Below are 24,781 nucleotides of genomic sequence, written 5' to 3'. Positions count from 1 at the left end.
ATCTAGAGATTTACTGCATTGGCCTGAATATAAGCCTCACTTTCCCCCCCAAATTCCAACCATGAAAAGTTAAAGTGTGGCTTATATTCGCAACGGGACGCGGGTGGCTCCCGTTGCTCGGTCCCTGCTCCTGCCAACCTAGCAGTTCAAAAGCACGTCAAAGTGCAAGTAGATAAATAGGTACCGCTCTGGCGGGAAGGTAAACGGCGTTTCCGTGTGCTGCTCTGGTTTGCCAGAAGCGGCTTAGTCATGCTGGCCACATGTCCCTGAAGCTGTACGCTGGCTCCCTTGGCCCCCAAGGCCGGGAAGGGAGAGAGCAAGGAAGGTGAAAGGCCCCCGGCAACGCAGCAAGCCTCCCCCCCCCCCGCCCAATATGCCGCCAGGAGCAGCAAGGAATGGAGCTGCTTATATTTGGGTATTTTTTCTCTCCCCCCCATCTCCAATTTTAAAGGTGTGGCTTATATTCAGGTGTGGCTTATATTCGGGCTAATACAGTATTTACAGTGTACTCCTGTACTCAGAAGCAGACCCTACTGAGTTCAAAGGGACTTCTCCCTAGGTCAGTTGTAGCCTCACCCATCCCAGGTTCTTACCTTAATAATAATAATAATAATAATAATAATTTTTATTTATATCCCGCCCTCCCCAGCCAAAGCCGGGCTCAGGGGGGCTAACAACAATAAAATAGTACAACATTCTAAAATCATTCCATTATAAAATTAATTCAACTCAAAATGATGGCAACCATTAGGCTAAAGTTCTGTGAAGATTGCCAAAGGAGGGAGTCAGGCTGTGCCCTGACCAAAGGCCTGGTGGAACAGCTCTGTCTTGCAGTCCCTGCGGAAAGATGTCAAGTCCCGCAGGGCCCTAGTCTCTTGTGACAGAGCGTTCCACCAGATTGGAGCCACAGCCGAAAAAGCCCTGGCTCTAGTTGAGGCCAGCCTAACCTCTCTGTGGCCTGGGACCTTCAGGATGTTTTTGTTTGAAGACCGTAAGTTCCTCTGTGGGACATACCAGGAGAGGCGTCCCGTAGGTACCTTCCTTACCTTCCTTTAAAGAAGTGAGAGCAACATTGCAATCTCACAATGACCCTTTTGAGGTAGGTTGGAATTCAAGGGACTTGGCCACAGGCACTCACTGTGAGGTGAGATCTGAACCGGACTTTGCTCCATCCATGCCCACCATGCTTTCCAGCACATTGTGCCACATCATTCCCAAATCAGTGCATTTCCTTTGGGAATCAAGAAGTTCGGGGGGATGAAGGCCATTGCAATATATAGATATAAATAAATAAGAGGAAGGGAACCCATTTAGAAAAGGACTGAAAGGTACAGAGAGGTCTCCAGGTGGGAGCTTCAGGGTTTATTTCTGGAATAGACTTCAGATGACACTGTGCAGTGGTATGTCTCGTTCCCTCGCTTGCCCGTTGGCCAGCTTTGGATCTGCGATGAAGTCCAAGTCTTTTGGCAAGGGTCACAGGTCTTTTCTCCTGCTGCAGGCTGCGTGGCTGCCCATTGGCGTGTGGTTTTGGGTACTGCAAGTTCCATCCGTCCAGTGTTTCTACAGCCCGGTCTTCTACCTTGAAAGCCTTTGAATCCCATCTCCTTGGGCTCCATCTTGTCGCACCAGAAGCTTTCTCCGTTGGCACCTCTGAAGGTGGCATAATAAGCGCTGCCCCCCTCCAGTCGTGACCCCAGACCGCTCTGTAGCTCCACCTTTGTCAATATCGCTTTAAGCATCTGTTCTTCCCCTCCCTACAGCAGCTCCAACAAGTCACACAGCTCCATCTGCCTTAATCGATCCTAGTATTGAGCGATCTGGAAGTGTCTTTGTTTAAGAGGGCTCCTTTCAGCCAGATGTTTTTCGCCACCTGCCCCACTCCAGGCCGAGAGGCTGGGCTGAACTGAAGCAGTAGGGCGATGAGGGCTTTGCAGGCCTCGGGCAACGGGCCCAGGCCGTCTGGGTAGAACACCCCCTTCTTCTGTCGGCGTGGCATGCTGTGGATGTGGGTGTCGTCAAAGGGCATGCAGCCAGTCACCATCACATAAAGGACGACCCCCAGGCTCCACACATCATATTTCTTGGGGTCGTAGGGGATGCCCAGCAGTACCTCAGGGGAGGCGTAGGCAGCCGATCCGCAGTAAGTGGTGCTCAAGTCTGGGTAGCCACGGGACTCCCTGCCAAAGCCAAAGTCGGTCAGCTTTGCTCGGCGCCCGTCGGCAGTGAGCAGCACGTTCTCGCACTTGAGGTCCCGGTGCACCAAGTTCCGGTCGTGCAAGTAGCGCACGGCAGCCACTACCTGGACGAAGATGTCCCGGGCGTCTGGGACGCAGGGCAGCTTCCCCAGCTGTTGCACCAGCTGCAGCAGGTCAGTGGAAGCGGCTTCCATCACGATGTAGAGCTTTCCATTGCAGACTTCGATGAACTCAAAGACGCGTACAATGTTTGGGTGGCGGATGGCTCGTAAGATGGACAGCTCTCGCGGGAGAAACTTGTGGACGAAATCGGGGGGTGCCCGGCGTCGGTCTACCACCTTGATGGCTAGTGGCCCCTTGTATTTGGCCGAGGTGGCTACTCTCACCTTAGAATAGCTCCCCTCCCCCAGTGTTTGGCCCAGCTTGTAGCCAAGCTCACTTAGCCACCTGTCCCCTCCAGAACTCTTCGACATGGTGCAGGGTGCCGCAGAGAGCTCTGATGGGTTTGACCGGGACTTAGATATTAAAACTGGGACCGGAGGCTTTAACCCATTGTGTGTGGTAGATGTTAACCTGCACCCCCTCCCATGTTGCCACTGAGTGCTTAAGACAGCAGCTTTATACAACCTTACCCCAGGGTATTGTGATGTGCTAGATGTGTCATGGGGTCACCCATCCTTGGGTTGCCAAGGCTGCTGTGCTTGCCTCCTTCATTTCACCTATACTTGTAGGACACGCACAAAACTCAGTGGTCGTAACATCTCTCCTACGATTACCAGTGTACCTCTATTCCTTTGGTCTAAAGTTAGGGCAGTGTGGTCAAAAGGACTTCAGCAAAAGCGTTCCCGATGGGAGTTTATTCTACACTGCTATAGCCTTCACAAGAAGTGAGGTTGATGGGGGAACATCTGGTGCCTCCACCTCGAAAGATCTCAGGTAGCTTGCTGGAAAATGTCCCCTTCTGAATTCCCAGAGAACTGCTTTGTCCCTGTTGTCCAGTTCTGTTAGTTAAATAAAGGTTCTTGCTGTTATCACTTTGTCCTGCCTTGTGGGAACTCACCTACACTTCAATAAACATGCTCAGTTAAAACCAAAAGGTGTGGGAACAGGAGTATCCCTTTAAACAGTTGCAAGGTAAAGCTTAGGTTAGGCTTATTGGTTGTAAGTTAAGAAAATGACCATTTGGTTGTCTATTAGGCTCCCTCCAGATCTGTGTTTTGCTGCCCCTTGTTCAATTCAAAAGGTTTTGTGGGCCATGATATCCTTCCAGGGTTTAGGCGAGTCCCCACGTATCCAAGAAGCACATTTTCCCCCCACCTCCCTGATCTGGTTGGGCTCTAATCTTCTGGGTCAGGTTTGGACTTTGTCTAGTCTTATTGATGTCAATTAGGCTGTTATGTCCACCTGCCCATTTCCCCTGTAGTCCAGAGCAGCAGGTCTGCTGCTTCCCAACTGCAAGCCCTCTTGGCTGGCCACGACCGAGAATCCTGACATTGAAATCAGGCCCGTTTGACAGAGCTATCTGCATAGAAAGAGGACGGAGAAGGTTTTGAACGTCCTGCCCAACATCCATCGCTGTGCAGGGCCAGACCCACAGAGACTTTCCATTCGGTCGGATCCTAGAGTTTCTATTGAAGTGGTTTAGTCATAAAAACGCCTTTCTGCAGAGGCAACCATCCAACTTCCTGGCTTCATGGAACGATGGGAAATGAGGGGGAGGGGTTGGTTGGGGACGTGGAAGAAGCAGCAAGCTACGTTTACGAAAGCCAATAATTAAAACCAAAGCGGAGGAAAAAGAGCGAGAGAAGCAAGTATCCACTTCCAAAAATGTTAAGTCTAGGAGTTTGCATGCCACGAAGGCGATTATTTTAGCACAGGAGGAAAACCGAGCCCCTGGCCAATTGTAGGATGCCATCTACTTTTGTGGGCAGCTTATTAATTCCAGGCGCTTAACGTGAATGAATCATAGCTACAGATGAACTCTTTGGTGCCCTTTTTAGCACGAGCAAAAACCGTACCAAGAAAGCAGTCATAAATGGTATGAGGGTTTTTCCCCTAGTTTTCATTTGGAGGTCAGAATTCCCCTTTCCTTCACCTTGCTCAGTCCCCCTGGAGAAATTCAGAAATGTTCCCCGTCCCCAGTCCCTAATGGAACAGACATGCTGGGTGCATCTAGACACACCAAAAAAGTGATTTGGTTATGGTTTTCCCAGTAGTGATGTATGGAAGAATTGATGCTTTGGATTATGGTGCTGGAGGAGACTCTTGAGAGTCCCATGGACTGCAAGAAGATCAAACCTCTGCATTCTGAAGGAAATCAGCCCTGAGCGCTCACTGGAAGGACAGATCCTGAAGCTGAGGCTCCAATATTTTGGCCACCTCATGAGAAGAGAAGACTCCCTGGAAAAGACCCTGATGTTGGGAAAGATGGAGGGCACAAGGAGAAGGGGACGACATAGGATGAGATGGCTGGACAGTGTTCTCGAAGCTGCCAGCATGAGTTTAACCAAACTGCAGGAGGCCGTGGAAGACAGGAGTGCCTGGTGTGCTCTGGTCCATGGGGTCACGAAGAGTCGGACACGACTAAATGACTAAACAACAACAACAACAAAAACTTCATACAGGGAAATCCCGTTGGCAAAAGATAGGACTCCACAGCGCCATCTGGTGTCACAGTGTTATAACACATATAAAGTGCTTTATCTTTATGCCTGTAGCTGAGTCCACTGTTAACGATGGGCATATGTATAAATATGATGGTTGTGGTAGAACAACCTACTACATGCCCTAAATGTAGCAAAAGCCGGGATGGCTTCTGTAAATCTGGGACTATCCCTGGAAAACAGGGAGAGTTGTAAATGGAAGATCAGCTTCTCAGCTCTACGGAAGTGTTTTGAGGTCCTTGTGTGACTGCGTCAGTGTAGAATTCCCTGTATGGTGCAAAATTCCCTCTAAGCACAGATAAAAGAAAATTGCCTTTGATTTGAGCACTGCTAGTGACAGTGTTGTTGCTTGACCTGAGAGTGAACTCAGGGATTATTAGAAAGTTTTTTTAAAAAAAGAAGAAGAAAGAAAGAAAGAAAGAAAGAAAGAAAGAAAGAAAGAAAGAAAGAAAGAAAATTTTGAAATATAATTGGGTGGCCCCTGGTGTGTTGCTGAGCAGAATGTGTAAATGGTCTGCTTTGAGTCATAGTCACAACTGTGTTCCAGGGAAGAAGCACAGAAGCATAATGCTTAGAGCTAAATGGGTAAAGCTCAGCTTTGTAACAAGACCCATCCTCCCCCCCCCCCCCCCCGCTCCTTCAACAGGAGCTCAAAACACAGCGTTCAAGTTAATCAAACCTTGCTAGGTATTGTGTTCAGTTGTGCCTTTCATTCAGCTTCCAGAGGCAGAACAATGGCTGTTTTTACTAATTGGTTTCTGAAGTACTAAGTGTCATTCAGTACAGAAAATAGAACTTTTTTTAAAAACAAACAAACAAAAAACAACAACAACGGTTGGTCTTATTTTGCATCTTAATCACCTGTCAGCTACTTTGGCTCTAAATTATTTTTCAAGGTTAAATGTTAAGAATACAGTACTGTATAGCCCGAATATAGGCTTGTTGGTTTGTTTTAAATCAAATGTAAACAGGTGGGGTAGGGAAGCGGGTGGCGCTGTGGGTTAAACCACAGAGCGTAGGGCTTGTCGATCAGAAGGTCGGCAGTTCGAATCCCCGCGATGGGGTGAGCTCCCGTTGCTCGGTCCCAGCTCCTGCCAACCTAGCATTTCGAAAGCACATCAAAGTGCAAGTAGATAAATAGGTACCACTCTGGCGGGAAGGTAAACGGCGTTTCCGTGCGCTGCTCTGGTTCGCCAGAAGCAGCTCAGTCATGCTGGCCACATGACCTGGAAGCTGTACGCCGGCTCCCTCGGCCAATAAAGCGAGATGAGCACTGTAACCCCAGAGCCGGCCATGACTGGACCTAATGGTCAGTGGTCCCTTTACCCTTTACCTTTAAATGCTAGTTAGCAGAGCACTAGATTCCAGTAGGACAGAACACTTCCACTGGCAGACACAGGGTGTGTGCGCGTGTGTATGTGTGTGCGCACAAAACCTTGTGGATCTCAAAAAGAGGACTGATACCTGGGCTTCTCAGCTGTGCCAAACAGAAGCAACTGTATATAAACAAAGCTGGGGAGAAAACCTCCCTGATTTCTTCTGTGGTTGGTGTGAACTGGCTGGGCTTCAGATGAAGTACTTGATCTGCTGCGCCACCCCTGTCCCTCCCCTCTTTCCTGTTAACACAGCAATCCTAACCCCCAGATTTGCTGGCTGAAGTGTGTTAAAATGAAGCGGGAACTTCTCCACTGCAAGCAGAGAGCAGCTCAGTTGGCCAGAGGGCATCGGTGGCCCTGGCATGTCTGCAGAAAGTTCCATAGGTGCACATCTGTTGCTGCCAGGCTCCCAGGGGTCAAAGTGGCCAAGGATCTACAGGGATAGTCCATCAACAGCAGCTCCCTCCATCTTGACATCACCTTTTGAAGTGGGTCTAAGTATTACGATGCGTCAAGGGAAGACAAAGTGTGCGTTTTTGTATGTATGCCTGCGCAGAGCCTTATGTACTTGGGTGAAGTGCCAGCAGTGGTGTAGCATGGGGGGTGCAGGGGGGCCTGGCCGCACCGGGCGCAACATCTGGGGTTAGGGCAAATCCACGGGTTAGGGGGCGCAAATCCACGGGTTAGGAGGCGCAAATCCACGGGTTAGGGGGCGCAAATTACTTGCCTTGCCCCGGGTGCTGACAACCCACGCTACGCCACTGAGTGCCAGTGAGGAAGAACACGCTTTTCAGTCTTTTGCTCTCTTCTCCTTTGCAATTTTCTGCGTTGTTTTCGGTTACCGCTGTCTCTTGTTTCGCAGGTGGGAAATGGTTGGTCTCTTAGACATAAGAGCGCTGTGGAGCTGCTTTAAAGGGCAAGCTGTCCTACTTTGGGGGTCACATTCAGCTGACCCTGCTGTTGGGCATAGGCTGTGGCACAGAAAGTGGGTCTTTGTGAATATTTCCCTTGCTGAGCTAGCTTCAGAGTACAGTATGGCATGGTCAGTAGTGGAGAAGCTCCTTTGCTTACTTAAGCTCTCCTGACAAGAGAAGGAAGGAAGGAAGGAAGGAAGGAAGGAAGGAAGGAAGGAAGGAAGGAAGGAAGGGCACGAGAGAGAGAGAGAGAGAGAGAGAGAGAGAGAGAGAGAGAGAGAGAGAGAGAGAGAGAGCGCTCATCTCCTGGGCCTAGGATGGCAAAACAAGGCTAATATTCTGGAAATCCTTGTCTTAGACTCTGTGAAAGGATTCTGTGGAACTGTAACAACCCTTCATGTGGATTATTGGACTCTTTGAACAGACAGGTGGAATAGATACTTATACATGTATAGACCTTATATTCGCGACCTTACGGTACGCAGCCCGGAGTGCGGGGCAAACAGCACCATATAGACCTTATGCATGAACTGACTAGAGAATGAACTGATCCACTGGGTCTTCTGCTTTTTTTTTTGATGAACTTTATGAGACTTCTGTTGAAATCTACAATTTGATACAATGAATAGTATACATTATTTATTCAAAAGTAGAGCCGGTTACATCTTGTGTGTTTATCAGAGTACAGTATGGCATGGTCAGTAGTGGAGAAGGTCCTTTGCTTACTTAAGCTCTCCTGACAAGAGAGAGGAAGGGAGAGAGAAAGAAGGAGAGAGAATAAGAGAGAGAAAGAGAGCTCACCTCCTGGGCCTGGGTCTATCTGCATCACAGGCTCAGAACTGCAGCTGTGTGAGAGAGGCCTGGGATCCCTAACAGAGAATGCTCAGCATCTTCACCAAATTACAGTTCCCAGAATTCTTGGGAGGGAAGCTGTGACTGTTAAGCTGGTATCATGCCAAAATATCTCCAATGCTTGACTGCTTGACTGAGGTCAGCTACTGAGACTGCAGGTCAGTTTGACAAGATGACCCTCAGGGACTCTTCCAACTCTACAATTCTATGGTTCTAAAAGCTACAGAGTATGCAGGTTTCTGAGTGCCAACGCTCCTTCAAAAGACCAGACTGACCAATCTCTTTCCTTTTACTACCTGTGTGTGTTTCTGCTCTGCACACACAACTTCTCTCCATCGTTTTTCCCCCGAGAAGAGAAATGAGGTTGTTCACAGGTGAGGTGATGCTGTGGTTGCTAGGTAACCACAACGGGCTGCTTCTCCCTTCTCCAAGAAAGGGCAAAATGGCTAACTGAAAACCTGAAGCGCAGGCGTAATCACTTTGCCCTTTCTCCCTTGGATCTTTGCCCCATCCATCCAACAGCTTCCCACGGCAGCCTTATGCTACCCAATCAATCAAAAACACAGTAAAAACATTGAAAACATTGATATATAAAGGAAACTTGTGTGAAACCCTCAGAAGAACTGAAAGCCTAGAAAACGGTGCTGAAAAATGTCCTCAAACGAGCCACCAGAGAGAGCATCCTCCCTGGACAAAGCATTCCACTGTCAAGGTGCCACCACCAGTTAGCCCCTTCCCCCTGGGTACCGTATTTTTCGCCCTATAGGACACACTTTTCCCCCTCCAAAAATGAAGGGGAAATGTGTGTGCGTCCTATGGGGCGAATGCAGGCTTTCGATGAAGCCTGGAGAGCTAGAGGGGTCGGTGTGCACCGACCCCTCTCGCTTTCCAGGCTTTGGGCAGCTCTCCACAAGCCTTGGGAGCCTGGCGCGACTTCCCACCAGGCTCCCAAGACTTGCGGAGAGCTGCCTGCATCCCGAAGCCTGGGGCGCACTGAGCAGCGTGTCCCGGGCTTTGGGCAGATATCCGCAAGCCTGGGGAGACCGGCACGACTTCCCGCCGGGCTCCCTAGGCTTGCGGATAGCAGCCTGTTCTGGGGGCTGGGGTCGGGGGACGCTTGGGCTTCCCCCACCCCAGCCCCGCGCCTGGGGAAATTTTTTTCCCCTTTATTCCCCCCCCAAAAAAAAACTAGGTGCGCCCTATGAGGAGAAAAATATGGTAACTGCCTGCCGCATCTCAGTTAACTGGGAAATGAAGATCTCTGTGGAGCCAGTGAGTCCTTCAGATCTGCTGCTATCAAGCCATGAAGACTTTTAAAGCAATACCTGATCTATCTGGCTGAGAACACAACCAGCAAAGTGGAAGTTGCATCCACTGATCACTTTGCTTCTTTTCAGCATTTATATGCCCACAAAGTCTTTAATGGGTGCGAAATGGAAGAACTTCCCACAATCCACTCAAATCAATGGGCTTAAGCAATATTTCGCTCTGTATTGGTTTGTGAGCCCAAGTATGACTGCGTATCTATCTAACTGGAATTAGCACGACCCTTCTTTGGGAAAGTGCTTGAGAGGGTAGTGGCTGTTCAGTTCTGGGTGGAAACTGATAATCTGGAGTCATTCCAGTCAGTGGCGTAGCGTGGGTTGTCAGCACCCGGGGCAAGGCAAGTAATTTGTGCCCCCTAACCCGTGGATTTGCGCCCCCTAACCGTACCCCTACCCCTAACCCCCAGATGTTGCGCCCGGTGCGCCCGGCCCCCCCTGCACCCCCCACGCTACGCCACTGATTCCAGTTTGAGTTCAGCCCTGGTTTCAGGACCAAATCAGCTCTGGTCAATCACAACCCAGTAGTCAATCACACCATTCAAAGTTGGAGCCAACTCTTTTATTACAAAAAGTGTGATATTCACAGACCTGGCGGAGTGTCATGACTAAGCTCATCTCCGGTAGGTCTTGCCCCCATGAAACAGTTGCTGAGACTGACGGTCCCCATCCCTCCACGGCTGCCTAAGTTCCCTCTTCTCCAGATTTAATTCCCAACCAGAGACTGGCTGCATGAAGCCAACCTTCTGCCCTTTTCATGCCTCCCGTAAACTGTACACTAGCTCCTTCAGCCAGTAAAGTGAGAGGAGCGGTGCAACCCCAGAGTCGTCCACGACTGGACCTAATGGTTAGGGGTCCCTTTACCTAAGCTTGGTGGCATGGAAAAGTTTTCAGCAGACATTTGGTTGAGCATTCAACAGGGCTGGGTTGATGACACGAAAAACTTCGGATTCCTGTTGCTGCCGGAAGAGCCTCACCAGTGACCAATGATGCTCCTGCAAATAGTTCACTGATGGCATAAAGGTAAAGGTAAAGGTACCCCTGCCCGTACGGGCCAGTCTTGACAGACTCTGGGGTTGTGCGCCCATCTCACTTAAGAGGCCAGGGGCCAGCGCTGTCCGGAGACACTTCCGGGTCACGTGGCCAGCGTGACATCGCTGCTCTGGCGAGCCAGAGCTGCACACGGAAACACCGTTTACCTTCCCGCTGGTAAGCGGTCCCTATTTATCTACTTGCACCCGGAGGTGCTTTTGAACTGCTAGGTTGGCAGGCGCTGGGACTGAGCAGCGGGAGCGCACCCCGCCGCAGGGATTCGAACCGCCGACTTTTCGATCGGCAAGTCCTAGGCGCTGAGGCTTTAACCCACAGCGCCACCTGCGTCCCTTACTGATGGCATACAAGCTCACAAATGACAGGAATAGCACAGCCATGCCGGGTGAAGATGGGCTCGCATGCTGCACTGTTGTGATGGCCTGGGAATCGGGTTCGGAAGCTGAACCTGAGGAATCCCAGCCTGCACAGGATTCCCCACCTCCAGAACCAGCTGAGCCGGGACTGGGGCATGAACCTGAAGGGTCCTCACCTGTGCTGGATCCTCAGGTGCAGGCACCAGCTGAGTCTGCTCTGGCTCCTGGGGGCATGGAGGACCCATTGCCTGCAGGTGCTCCACTCTCAGCCCTGTCAGAGGAAGCCGAGGTTGCCTCTGGGTCTGGTAACCCTCCAGCCTCTCCTGAGCTGCAGAGGCTCAGGGCAGAGAGGTGGAGGGAACTAAGTTCACGCAGGAGGAGTGCTTGCCTCCAGGCCAGGAGAGGCGAGTCACCTGAGGATCGGGGCCGCCCTATGCCTCGGGGGAGATAAAAGCCAGCCAGCCCCAGTCCCAAGTTGCGGGAGCAACATTGTTGGTTGTCAGTTCCAGCCTGATCCCTGACCTGCTTCCCTGCCAGAGCTCCTGACCTCACCCGACTCTCTGCCCTGCACCCAGCTTTGACTTCTATGGACTGCCTTCATATTGCACCATCAACCTCGGACTGGACTCGGACCTCGCCTCTTGGTTAGCCCCGGGACCAGCACAGCTATTAGCACTGCAAATGGGGCAGTGTGTCAGTGTGCAAAAGTGGTCAATTTAGGTGTCATCGTGAAAAATGGAAAGACCCATAGTTTTATGCAAATGTCTTTATTTAACAATGCCCTCCTTATGCCTTCCATAAGGTTACTGGTTTCATACAGAGCAGCATTACACAAGATGCGGTACTGACAGATCCCCTGTGACCCCCCCCCATGCCATATAGTCCGCCCGAAAGTCTCTCCCAGGTATGTATTACAGTACCTGCATCACTGTCAATACAACAGCCTCCCTTGTCTTCATGGTGGCCCATTTTCTTTCTACGTGGTGGTGGGCATGTCATTCTCTGTTGCAGCAGGAGTGGCTGGGTCAGGTTCTGGGACATACTGGTATTTGTTCACAAAATGGTCCACGAGACGCTGCCTGGTTGCTGCCACTTCTTTCTCATAGGCGTTTATTACGCTTTGGCCAGTTTTGCTCTGGAGAAGAAAGGGGTAGATTTTATTTAGTTGCCATTTTTGAAGTTAAAGACTGCGAGCAGCTACTTTAGATATTGCAAGTTACGGCAAGGAGCCTGGAACTGCCAGTGCCTCATGCTCAGTGTCCCCCTGTGTGGGGTGGTTGCATCTGAAAATGGGGACTTCTGACACGCTGCCCAGAGCAATGTGCACACAATTGCTATGAAAGGGGCACCTTGCACACCTCTGGGGGGTGATAAGGAACTCCCCTGCAAAATGTTGCCACCTGTTACTTTGCACCAGTTGTTCCAGTGGCAAGATTTTCTCCAACCCTTTCCTACTTGAGCTAGGGTCAGAACTCTTTACTGCTGAATCAGAGCCAATGGCAATCTACTGAAGACCTGAATTGCTGTTTGCCGCACCTCAGAAGAAGAAGAAGAAGAGTTTGGATTTTATATCCCGCTTTATCACTACCCGAAGGAGTCTCAAAGCGGCTAACATTCTCCTTTCCCTTCCTCCCCCACAACAAACACTCTGTGAGGTGAGTGGGGCTGAGAGACTTCAGAGAAGTGTGACTAGCCCAAGGTCACCCAGCAGCTGCATGTGGAGGAGCGGGGAATCGAACCCGGTTCCCCAGATTATGAATCTACCGCTCTTAACCACTACACCACACTAGCTCTCCAGCCTTAAGAAGCGGCGTTTTCTCAGGGAAAACTCTGGAGTTAAAAAAGGAGCATTCGGAAAACATGGGCCTTTGCCTGGAAGGCACAGAGAAAAAAAAGGTAAGTATGGACAAGCCCTTAGACACAGAGATGCCAAGATTTACATGAACTAGTGGACAGGCAAAATTCATTTTGGTGCAAATTTCCAAAGCCCACAGATATCCGTGTCTTTACTTACAAGAAAGATCCTGACCCGCTCCATCTCTAGTTCGTAGTATTCTTCAACTGTCAGGTCGTCAAAACTCTTCGAAAGGGACAAAAACCCACAAGAGTCTTTGGCACGCGTGGAGTGCTCCAGCCTGCAGTGGGAACAGTAAGGTGGCAAGTGAGCAGCTTAAGAGGACCAAGAGAGATTGACCAGTAAACTCAGAGGAAACTCAAAGCAAAAATTTGTGGGAAAATGGGATGGTTATAGAAGATATGTTCAAAAATACAATAATAGTTTTGACTCCGTGCTAGCATTCGAGTGATAAAGGAACTAAAAGGAGGTGGATAACAATTAAGGATTTATTATGTTTTCAGAATGTATTAGAAAAAATATATAGAAAGGTTTATTGTTTTGTGTACATTCAAATGTAAGATAAAATATATGCAAAGGGACTTGACAAGAAGTCAAAGTTGAAGAAAAGATAAAAGGGGGAAAATATTTACTTTCATTATTATCATTTTGTGTGCGGGTGTGGGTGTGTGGGTGTCTGCACAAATGTGTGTTGTAAGCAATGTTTGGGAGGAAATAAGACGGTAAATAACAAATAACAAACTAAATATTGATGTATGTAATTTTTATTTCTTAATTATATTTAGTGGTAGTATGGCTGTATTGTTTTTTGTAACATAAAATCATTCAATAAAAATTATTTTTTTTAAAAAAAGAGTACCAAGAGAGATTAGAGGAATTTTGTCCTCCTCCCTCCCAAACTTCAACAACTTTCTTCATATCACTTTCAGTTCAATAAGATCTGTAACAATTTAAATTGGTGCTTTTCTAGCTAACCTGCATTAGCAAAGGTGAACAAAGGGAGTGTAACCCAAATAGAAAGGCAGTCTTATCCACTGATCCCCACTTGGTATTTCATAGAGTTTTCACCTTGGGCAATTGCTAGGCCAGAGAACCCCGCTAGGTCTTTCTTACCAGGGATCGTGATCTGGCTCCCAGCCCTCCAACTCTATTAAGCAGAAGAAACACTTTGCCAGGTCAGGTTCATTTGCTCCTGGACAGTGGATCAAGCCAGCCCTGGCCATCTGAATGAGAAGAGCAGAACAACATGCTGAAGACATTGGCAAGGAAGCTATATTGAGCAACGTGGGGTGATTCTTGCCATCCTGACACTTTGGACTCTGACAGCTTAGAATATTTTCTTCCCCATGCTGAAAGTTAACAAGTATAAATCATGTAATCATAGAATTGCAGAGCTGGAAGGGAGTCTCCTAGTCCAACCCTCTGCAAAGCAGGAAATTTTTTTTTGGTCTGGTGTGGGACTCAAACCCATCACACTGAGATTAAGTGCCTTGTGCTCCGCCAACTGAGCTACCCAAGTTTAAGTAAGATAGAGTTGCAATTCTGCAAATCCTGTTTTTGCATGCATCTGAAGAAAATGAGGTGCTCCCTGCTGCCGTATTTTAAAGGCTTGGTAAAAAGGTAAAGGTAAAGGTACCCCTGCCCATACGGGCCAGTCTTGACAGACTCTGGGGTTGTGCGCCCATCTCACTTAAGAGGCCAGGGGCCAGCGCTGTCCGTAGACACTTCCGGGTCACGTGGCCAGCGTGACATCGCTGCTCTGGCCAGAGCCAGAGCCGCACACGGAAACGCCGTTTACTTTCCCGCTGGTAAGCGGTCCCTATTTATCTATTTGCACCTGGAGGTGCTTTCGAACTGCTAGGTTGGCAGGCGCTGGGACCGAGCAGCGGGAGCACACCCCGCCGCAGGGATTCGAACCGCCAACCTTTCGATTGGCAAGTCCTAGGCACTGAGGCTTTAACCCACAGCGCCACCTGCGTCCCAAAGGCTTGGTAGCAGGTCTTATATTAAAGTTATGCTCCTCTCGCGAGTTGTGCCCCAAGTACCTCCTGCTTAGCTTGATCACAGTAACTTGTCCAGTTTCTGCTACCCCAAGATCCAAGCTCTTCAACTTTACATCCAGCAGACCTCATTTAACATGCAAGGTAAAGTAAAGTTCTCTAAAGGTTTTGCTCTGCTGGTTCCTTGCAAGATTTATCTACCTTACGAGAGAGTTGTGTGCTTCTTTAATTTTGCACATTCGGTAGCACTTGTTTACTCTTTACCAGAACCCCAAGGCATAGCTGTCAACTTTCAGATTTGAAAATAAGGGATCAGCAGCCTCACCTGTCCCAGGGATAGTCTACGGGATATCTAACAATCCGGGATAGCAGCGGGAAACGGCACGGGAATAAGGGAATTTCCCGCAAAAAAAAGGGAAGGTTGACAGCTATGCCCCAAGGTTCTCATTTCCCCAACCTTAAGTACAGTCCTGCACATTTCCACATCCATTTGCTATTAAAAAAAATCATTCTCGTGAAAATGGATCAGTATTAGAGAGTGAATTTCCCCTAATAGACACATTATTGTTTGCAGTCTTGCCCAACATACACATTTCTGCAAAGCAATTTCCCCCAATACAGAGCATCTTCATATTATACTTTCAACAATATAGGTATTTTTGAAGTACACACTTTTCTCCAGCATATTCATTACTTGGCTGAAGACCTCATAAAATTCAGAGAACTGCGAATTTCAAAGGATGACTTGTTTTGATTTACATATTGTTTTAGAAAGTCAGATTAGGTAGATTCACTTTTAAATGCAAATTGAATCACATTTTGCCCTCCTTCTCTGCTTAGCCAAGGTACCAGAGCCAAGAGTGCAAGTCCTTTCACATAAAAATCTCCTAGAATCATAGAGTTGGAAGAGACCACAAGGGCCATCGAGTCCAACCCCCTGCCAAGCAGAAAACACCATCAGAGCACTCCTGACATATGGTTGTCAAACCTCTGCTTAAAGACCTCCAAAGAAGGAGACTCCACCACACTCCTTGGCAGCAAATTCCACTGTCGAACAGCTCTCTTGGTCTCCTCTCCACCCCTCCACCCGCCCCCCCCGGGATCCTTTTAGGGAAAGAGGGAAGCTTTTTTAGTCTTTATGGTTAGACATCCAGGAGGCCGAAGCCCTTGCTAATCTACTTCAAGTCACTCAGATCCAGCGGCAGATCCCCATTTATCTTCTGCCCACTCCTGACCTATAGGGTTTGTAATAGCTAGAAAATAAGACCTCTAGGATTTGTAATACAGTGGTGCCCCGCAAGACGATGAACCCGCTAGACGAAAGGGTTTTCCGTTTTGGAGGTGCTTCGTAAGACGAATTTCCCTATGGGCTTGCTTCGCAAGACGAAAATGTCTTGCGAGCTTTTCCGACTTTTTTCCCCTCCCCCCCTTTTTCTAAGCCGCTAAACCGCTAAGCCACTAATAGCACTAATCCGCTAATGGGCTTGCTTCGCAAGACGAAAAAACCGCTAGACGAAGAGACTCGCGGAACGGATTCTTTTCGTCTTGCGAGGCACCACTGTAGCTACAAGGTAAAACCATAGTATGATGCAGGATTTTGGCATAGGCAGGTGAGCAACAGAGCGTAGCTCAAACCCTTTTCATCCTTAACCTGCAAGGATACTGTCAAAAGATACAAGCAAAAATGCTATTGAGATGAGATAAATTCTCTTTGGGAATTTAAGGAGTTTTGCTCACTTAAAAAAAAACCCTGGACCTTCTTCAAGATAGTCTCCGTTCCCAAAACCACTGAAAGACCACACCACCCAATCTCATGAATAAACCAAGACTACAAGATACTCGAGGGACACAGGTGGCGCTGTTAAAGCCTCAGCGCCTAGGACTTGCCGATCGAAAGGTCAGCGGTTCGAATCCCCGCGGCGGGGTGCGCTCCCGCTGCTCGGTCCCAGCGCCTGCCAACCTAGCAGTTCGAAAGCACCTCCGGGTGCAAGTAGATAAATAGGGACCGCTTACCAGCGGGAAGGTAAACGGCGTTTCCGTGTGCGGCTCTGGCTCTGGCTCTGGCCAGAGCAGCGATGTCACGCTGGCCACGTGACCCGGAAGTGTCTCTGGACAGCGCTGGCCCCTGGCCTCTTAAGTGAGATGGGCGCACAACCCCAGAGTCTGTCAAGACTGGCCCGTACGGGCAGGGGTACCTTTACCTTTACCTTTACAAGATACTCACATCAATCTTGGCCAACCACCTAAAAATTTCCTACACAAGTTAAAAGCCTCAGACCAGACTGGCTTCATCCCAGGTCGCAATATAACAGACTCCATTACTGAATCTGATTAAACACAGCAAGGCAACTAAACTCCCACTGACAATCAAGTCCCTAGACATCCTCAAAGCTTTTGATTGCTTAGAGTGGTAATACCTATTAGCAGTGCTAACTGACATGAAATTTGGTTCTAACTTCTTATAAACCCTCAAGCAAATATACTCCTGAGCCTCAGCAAAATGCAGGACTAACAGTATGGACGCCAATACCATAGCAATCCCAAGAGGCACAAAACAAGAATGCCTGCTATCCCTCTCCCTATTCATCCTGGCTCTGGAACCCTTAGCAATCCAAATCCGAGCAGCCACAGACATCAAGGGAGTGGAAATAAAAGGCAGAACCTACAAATTAGGGCTCTTGGCAGATGACTTAATGGTCATAACACCAGACCCCATAAACACAGCAACTTCCCTAATCAGAGAACTCAACACATTTGCAATGGTGTCGGGCCTACAGGTAGATTTTGCAAAGTCCAGGGCTATGTGTTTCAACACCCTGCTCCCCTACCCAAAAATAATTTGCCCAGATAAAACATTGTTGCACCAAGTTCAGATACCAAGGGGTACAAATAACCAGAAACCTCAGCAAATTATACCTTCACAACTACAACCCCTTGTGATGACAGATCGACAAAGACCTGAAGAGATGGAACAACACCAACTTCACTCTCTCAGGCAAAATAGCCATGATCAAGATGATCACCCTCCCAAAATTAACCTACCTTTTCCAAACCCTCCCAATCAGGATTCCCCCAGCCCAACTTCGCAAATGGCAGAAAAAATTACACTCATTTATCTTCTCACACAAAAAAAGAATAAGCCCCAAATACCCGCAACTCCCCTCCCCAGCTCAATAGCACTTATGCATACGTGACCTACAAAAGCTGGTTTTCTTATTTGTTTGATTAAGTAGACCTACACTTTCAGGAGTACACTTGCAGTTCTCTTTAAAAGGCCAACATGCAAAGCTTCTCAAGCGATTCTCATAATAATGCATGCTTCTATATTCAAGCAGGCACTTGGAGTTTGAGTTGACTTTGTTCAGCACAGTCTCCATTTCTGTGACTCCTTAACAGCGTTCCCCTGTCACGACTTACCTCTTTATATATAAGGCACTGCAATAAGCTGACTTGATTGGTCTCCCCTGTGAACATCAATGTAAATGAGCGAGGGGGAACCCCACCCAAAGCAATCTGCAGTTGTCAAAAAAGGAAAAATTAAAAGAGATAGCCCAGCAGCCAAGCCCTGTTTGGTTTGTTCTGTTCAAATACTTTATTAAAAATATTTTTACTCTGCTTTTCAGCCAAAAGAAAAGGCTCCTAGAGTGACTTAGCATGATCAATAATAAGCTTATGCTTACAATAACACACACACACACACACACACACACACACACACACACACACACAACACAAAAGGAAAAATGGCTTGCTGGGAGAAGGAAAAAAACACACCCTCAGGCACTAGTTTTCAGTTACAAGGTTTCTGTAAGTTTTCTTTCTGGTACGAAGAAGGAAAGCCAGCTCACTACAACTGTTCTTTCTTTGGCTGATTAGGCCAACCATTGAAGGCAGCCCCGTTTAGGGAAGTTTTTAATGTTCGATGTTTTATCGTGTTTTTAATATTCTGTCAGGAGCCGTCCAAACAGGCACTTGGAGTTTGAGTTGCTCTTGCCCAGGGAAGTCTCCATTTAAGAATCCAATTCTGTGACTTCTTAGCAACCTTTCCCTGACATGACTTATATTTAAAACCATATAGCTATGATTCTATTCTGTGAACCGCCCTGAGACTCCCAGGTATAGGGCAGTATATGAATTCAATAAAATAAAATAAAATAAAGATAAACATGAGTGCATTGGGATAGGGGGTAGCAAAGGTGATGATAGTAGGATCTTGTCTCCTAATTTTTGTTACTCACACAATCTTCTATCTAGCTCAGCTGGTAGAGAATGAGGCTCTTAATCTCAGGGTTGTCGGTTTGAGCCCCACGTTGGGCAAAATTTTTCTTTGTTGCAGGGGGTTGAGCTAGATGACCTTTGTGGTCCCTTCCAACTCCACAATTCTACGATTCCTGATCAAGTTCCAACATATATTGTTCTCATTACGAAGATTCAGGAGCGTTAGGTTGTCCTGTGGTTCTGAAAAGAAATTGTCTCTGGGATTTTATTGAGCTATGTTTGAGAAATGCTTATTAAAGGTGTGCCTTCCCTTTAGCCATTCGTTTGCTTCCCTCTGGTGTTGAAATGTACGTATTGCTCTATAACAACCTTCCAGGATGAGGATCCTGCAGGTCTTGCTGAATTCCAGCTCCTCCCATTCCTGAATTTTGGCTGTGCTGCCTGGGGCTGAAGGGTGCAGAAGTCTTGACGGCATTTGGAGGGCCACAGTTACCCCACCCCCCCATTCATGTAACTGTGGATAATAATACAAAAAGGACAAATATGACCACAATGTATGACTTCTTAGCAAATTCTAGTTACAGGTAGGTAGCCGCGTTGGTCTGCCGTAGTTGAAACAAAATAAAAAAATTCCTTCCAGTAGCACCTTAGAGACCAGCTAAGTTTGTTATTGGTGTGAGCTTTCGTGTATCTGAAGCAGTGTGCATTCACACAAAAGCTCATACCAATAACAAACTTAGTTGGTCTCTAAGGGGCTACTAGGGACGCGGGTGGCGCTGTGGGTTAAACCACAGAGCCTAGGACTTGCTGATCAGAAGGTTGGTGGTTCGAATCCCCGCAACGGGGTGAGCTCCCATTGTTTGGTCCCAGCTCCTGCCCACCTAGCAGTTCGAAAGCACATCAAGTGCAATTAGATAAATAGGTACCGCTCCGGTGGGAAGGTAAATGGCGTTTCTGTGTGCTGCTCTGGTTCACCAGAAGTGGCTTTGGCATGCTGGCCACATGACCCGGAAGCTGTAAGCCGGCTCCCTTGGCTAATAAAGCGAGATGAGTGCCGCAACCCCAGAGTTGGTCACGACTGGACCTAATGGTCAGGGGTCCCTTTACCTTTACCTTTAAGGTGCTACTGGAAGGAATTTATTTTTATTTTCTTAGCAAATTGGAATAGTTAAGTGGCCAAAGGCAAATGTAGAGATTTTTTTTTTTAGGAAGTTCTTCTTCTTTTAAAAAAAATACTTTTATTGAACAATTTCAACATAACAAATTATCAGTTAGGAAGTTCTTCAAATAGATTGCTCCTGTTCTATTCCTGTCTCGGCTCCTAGGCCAGGACCCCCCCCCCCCACGCCCGAGTGTTTATTCTATTTGCTATATCTTTCGTTGCCACATGAAGCATATGATATTGTTGTTTGTACAATGCAACTTTAGATATTCCTTAAATATTTTCCATTCTCCGTATACTTTATGGTTTGACACTCCTCTGACTCTTCCCGTCAGTTTTGCTAGTTGCAGGTACTCTATCATAAGAGTCTACCACTCTGTTATCGTTTGTAGTCTTTCATTTTTCCAGTTTCTTGCCACTATTATTCTAGCTGCCATGATTGCATACATGAACAATGGTCTTATACTTTTTAAAAATTCTATTGGTTGTTGTGGTTGTTTAGTTGTTTAGTTGTGTCCGACTCTTCATGACCCCACGGACCAGAGCACGCCAGACACTCCTGTCTTCCACTGCCTCCCGCAGTTTGGTCAAACTCAAGTTAGTAGCTTCGAGAACACTGTCCACTGTCCTCTATCGTCCCCTTCTCCTTGTGACCTCCATCTTTCCCAACATCAGGGTCTTTTCCAGGGAGTCTTCTCTTCTCATGAGGTGGGCAAAGTATTGGAGCCTCAGCTTCAGGACCTGTCCTTAGTATACCTAATAAGAAGATCTCTGGTCTTTTTAAAAATTTAAATAGTTTTCTGAGTTCACTGTAAATGTTGTTCCAAAATTCACGGATAACTACACAGTTCCACCACGTGTGAAAATATGACCCGATGCCCTTTTTGCATCTCCTGCATGTTGGTGACCTGCCTTTATACATTTTAGCGAGTTTTAAAGGGGTATGGTGCCATCTGTATAGCCTCTTCATAGTGTTTTCCCTGAGGTTGTAGCAGGCTAACTTGAACATATCAATCACCTTCACATGGAGGCACTTTTGAAAGGGAGCTGAGCTCAGCTTCCATCCATAGTGGCTGCCAGCCACTGTAAGCTACCCAAAATGAAATGCCCCTGCCCATAGATCTGTGGAATCTGTAGGTTTTATCCACTGGCCATCGTACCCAAAAAAATCATGAGAGCCTTACAAGATCAGTGCACATTCAGCAAATGGTGTGCATATGATTATGTCTCTGTGCACATCATATCCTTCAACATTTATCTGATGAAAATAAGGACATCCTATTCTATTATTATTATTATTATTATTATTATTATTAGGACATGGGTGGCACTGTGGTCTAACCCACTGAGCCTCTTGGGCTTGCCCATCGGAAGGTCGGCAGTTCAAATTCCACGGCAGGGTGACCTCCGTTGCTCGGTCCCAGCTCCTGCCAACCTAGCAGTTCAAAAGCACACCAGTGCAAGTAGATAAATAGGTACTGCTGTGGCGGGAAGGTAAACAGTGTTTCCATGTGCTCTGGTTTCGTCATGGTGTTCTCTTGCGCTAGAAGCGGTTTAGTCATGCTGGCCACATGACCCGGAAAGCTGTCTGTGGACAAATGCTGGCTCCCTTGGCCTGAAAGCGAGATGAGTGTTGCAACCTCCTAGTTGCCTTTGACTGGACTTAACCATCCAGGGGTCCTTTACCCTTTTTACCTTCATTATAATTATTACAGTGGTACTTCGGGTTACAAACACCTCGGGTTACAAACACTTTGGGTTACAGACTCCGCTAACCCGGAAGTAGTACCTTGGGTTAAGAACTTTACCTCAGGATGAGAACACAAATCGTGTGCCAGCGCTGCGGTGGCAGTGGGAGGCCCCATTAGCTAAAGTGGTACCTCAGGTTAAGAATGGTTTTAGGTTAAGAATGGACCTCCGGAACGTATTAAGTTCGTAACCAGAGGTACCAAAGTATTATTATTATTATTATTATTATTATTATTATTATTATTATTAACCCCATAATTTTTATAGTCAATTGCCTACTTGCAGAAGACCATTGTATTATATGGCAGACCAGTCTGGATTTGAAAGGTGGTGGGGAAATCCAAAATCACAATGAGCAGATCTAAGCCTAAGGTGTTCACCTTATTGACACCTTATAATGTTGATATAATCAATATGCTGACCTTCAGATATTCTTGGACTCCAACTCCCATCTGCCCCAGTCAGCATAGCCCATGGTCATGACTGGTGGGAGTCGTAGTCCCAGCAACATCCCGAGGGCACCAGGTTGGCTAACCACAGATATGGTGCATATTACACCATCAACACTGTTGCCTTTGAGGAGCATGAAACCTACCAACATCTGCTGCCACCCTTTTACACAAAATGTTGTTTCGACCAGTTGAGAAATTTCCCTTTTTGAGATGGTTTTGAGTAACAGTTTAGAATATGTGTGGTTTTTTTGGTCCCGTTTTGAAAAGTCTTCTGTTTATAGTGTGAAATGGAAGGAAGCAAACATACTTTCAAGATGAAGGTGGCAGTGTGCACTGCTGGATGCAAAACGCCTTCTGCAAGTCCTCCCAGCTGAAACAGACTCAGTAAGAAACAAATTGTTTTAAAGGTAGAACTTAATTAGCCGACGCTTCTCTATTCCAGCCCAGCTTCTTCGGGTCCCTAGTGCACTCATTGGGCTTGAAGCTCCCCCCACCGCCACCCCCATTTTCAGTGAAAGTGTGTGAAGAACGACTGTCACATCAGGTGGACATGACAGCTCCCTACTGACTGCTGGAAGCAACTCCAGAGGAGGCGGCTTTTTATTCCTTTGCATTACTGTTGTGACGTGGGGTTTGTGATTTCAGCTCTCTTGACATAATATGCTGGAGACAGTTCTCTAGTAACACTTCTTTATTAAAGCAACAAGACTGAGACCTGAGGAGGGGAGAGCTACATTTATAGGGACAGGGAACTAGCTAGAAAGGATACATTTTGGAGGGAACAATATCAGGCAATCACAGTCCTGCCTTTTGGAGGCAACCAATAAGACAGAGGATCCAAATACAGCAGCTTAAATGAACCAATAGTAGCTGTACCCTCTGGAACCAAAAGGCAGTTACTTTACCCTAATGCAATTACAGACAATAATAATACAGATATCAAATCCTTTGACTCGATACACAACACCCCTCCCCCCCTAGTGAGCACAGCAGACGTAATCTCTCAGGTACTGTGGGGTCCTACAACTTCTACTTGATCTCCCGACAACAGGTGTTGCCGGTTCTGGATTGGGTGTCACCTGTGGTAGGGGGGCTGCTATAGGGGTTTCGTCAGGAACAGATGGAGTCCCAGACATCTCAGGGTCCCCTACCTGTACCTCGTCCTCCTGAGGACTAGCAGACCCTGGTTCATTTGCTGAAGCCCCTGGTGATTGCACCTCTGGGCCATTTTCACACTGGTCTTGCAGCTCTGCGTCGTTAGCCAGGGATGAATTATCAGACTCCTCCCTGCTGAGCGCCTGGCGCCTCAGCTGATCTATATGTCTCTTCCAAACTTGCCCATTTTCCAAGGTCACATAATAGGACACAGGTCCACTAGTCCGGGTGACCACACCAGCCACCCACCGCGAACCTCGTGAATAGTTCCTCACCCAGACCAGATCTTCAGGGGCGAAATACCTTGTTGTGTCAGTCTCAGCCTGGGGGTTTGCTCTTGAATTACGGTTTGGCATTTTATCTGGGTGGACATAATCCAACACCGTTACCAATCTTCTACCCAAGAGCAGCTCAGCTGGCGACTTGCCCATTCCAGTACACGGCGTCGCATGCTGCAAAAATAACATTCGCGCGATGCGAGCTGACCAGTTACCCTCCATTAAGCGCGCAATGGATTCTTTGGCTGTTCTTACCATGCGCTCCGCCTGCCTATTGGAGGATGGGTGAAAGGGCGCGGATGTGACCCCTCTTATGAAGTTATCAGCCAAGAATGCCCTGAATTCTTGGGATACAAAAGCTGCCCCATTATCTGATACAATGGTCTCAGGTAACCCGTGGGTTGCAAACAGCTGCCTCAACACCTTGATTACGGCAGCTGATGCCATGCTAGGGACCATCGCCACTTCTAACCATTTGGAATATGCATCAACGATAACCAAAAAGACCTTCCCCTGGAATGGCCCAGCAAAATCTAAGTGCAGCCGGCTCCAGGGAGATCTGGACTGCTCCCACCAGTGAACTGGTGCTCTGGCCACTTCTGGCCGCACCTCTTGGCATGCCTTGCATGTTTGTACCCATTGTTCTATGTTCTGGTCCATTCCAGGCCACCACACATAACATCGGGCTAGCGACTTCATCCTGACCATTCCCGGGTGTCCCATGTGAAGCGTCTCAAGAACCCTGTTTCTCAGTGGTGCTGGGATGATCACCCTATCTCCCCACAGGAGACAACCCTTATGCATGGATAACTCGTGCTGCCTTGTCGCATAAGGCCTGAATTTGTCTTCATGCGGACCACCTGGCCACCCCCTCCCCACCCAAGTGAGCACACGGGAGAGAACAGCATCTTTCCTCGTTTTCTCAGCAATATCAGTAGCCGTTACAGGAGCCCCCGGAAGTGTTTCCAGCATCATTATGTGCTCCGCTGGAGCAGGATCCTCATTGCTCCTGCCAGGAAGGGGCAATCGACTCAGCGCATCAGCGTGGCACAACCGTTTCCCCGGCACATGGGTCAAGGTGTACTGGAATATAGACCAACGCAACATTCTGGGGGAATATAGACCAACGCAACATTCTGGGGGAGAGAATTTGTGGCGTTTGTTTGTTCTGGTTGAACAACCCC

At 47.8% G+C, this 24,781-nt stretch overlaps 2 protein-coding genes and 1 long non-coding RNA gene across 3 annotated transcripts; all 3 read right to left on the bottom strand.

Moving 5' to 3' along the window:
• Nucleotides 1-1,341: 1,341 nt before the first annotated feature.
• LOC307211376 (testis-specific serine/threonine-protein kinase 6-like) lies at nt 1,342-2,807 on the bottom strand. The gene has a single exon (XM_079967926.1). The coding sequence runs from the start codon at nt 2,666-2,668 to the stop codon at nt 1,793-1,795; it is 876 nt and encodes a 291-aa protein (XP_079824052.1). The 5' UTR covers nt 2,669-2,807; the 3' UTR covers nt 1,342-1,792.
• Nucleotides 2,808-7,772: 4,965 nt separating this feature from the next.
• Nucleotides 7,773-8,531, bottom strand: LOC307214493. The gene is made up of 2 exons (XR_013838155.1): nt 8,276-8,531; nt 7,773-7,884 (listed from the first exon to the last, which is right to left on the bottom strand). It is a non-coding gene; the product is annotated as an uncharacterized lncRNA (long non-coding RNA).
• A 3,055-nt stretch (nt 8,532-11,586) lies between these two features.
• On the bottom strand, nt 11,587-17,960 carry LOC307219928 (baculoviral IAP repeat-containing protein 5.1-like; the record flags this gene model as incomplete). Its single annotated transcript, XM_079983495.1, has 4 exons — nt 11,587-11,863; nt 12,743-12,863; nt 13,697-13,806; nt 17,823-17,960. The coding sequence occupies 4 exons, from the start codon at nt 17,958-17,960 to the stop codon at nt 11,705-11,707; spliced, it is 528 nt and encodes a 175-aa protein (XP_079839621.1). The 3' UTR covers nt 11,587-11,704.
• Nucleotides 17,961-24,781: the final 6,821 nt, after the last annotated feature.

This window comes from Podarcis cretensis (assembly GCF_951804945.1).
Source record: "Podarcis cretensis genome assembly, chromosome: 1".
In the NCBI taxonomy this organism is placed as follows: Eukaryota; Metazoa; Chordata; class Lepidosauria; order Squamata; family Lacertidae; genus Podarcis; species Podarcis cretensis.
This window is presented reverse-complemented; position numbering and strand designations above follow the sequence as displayed.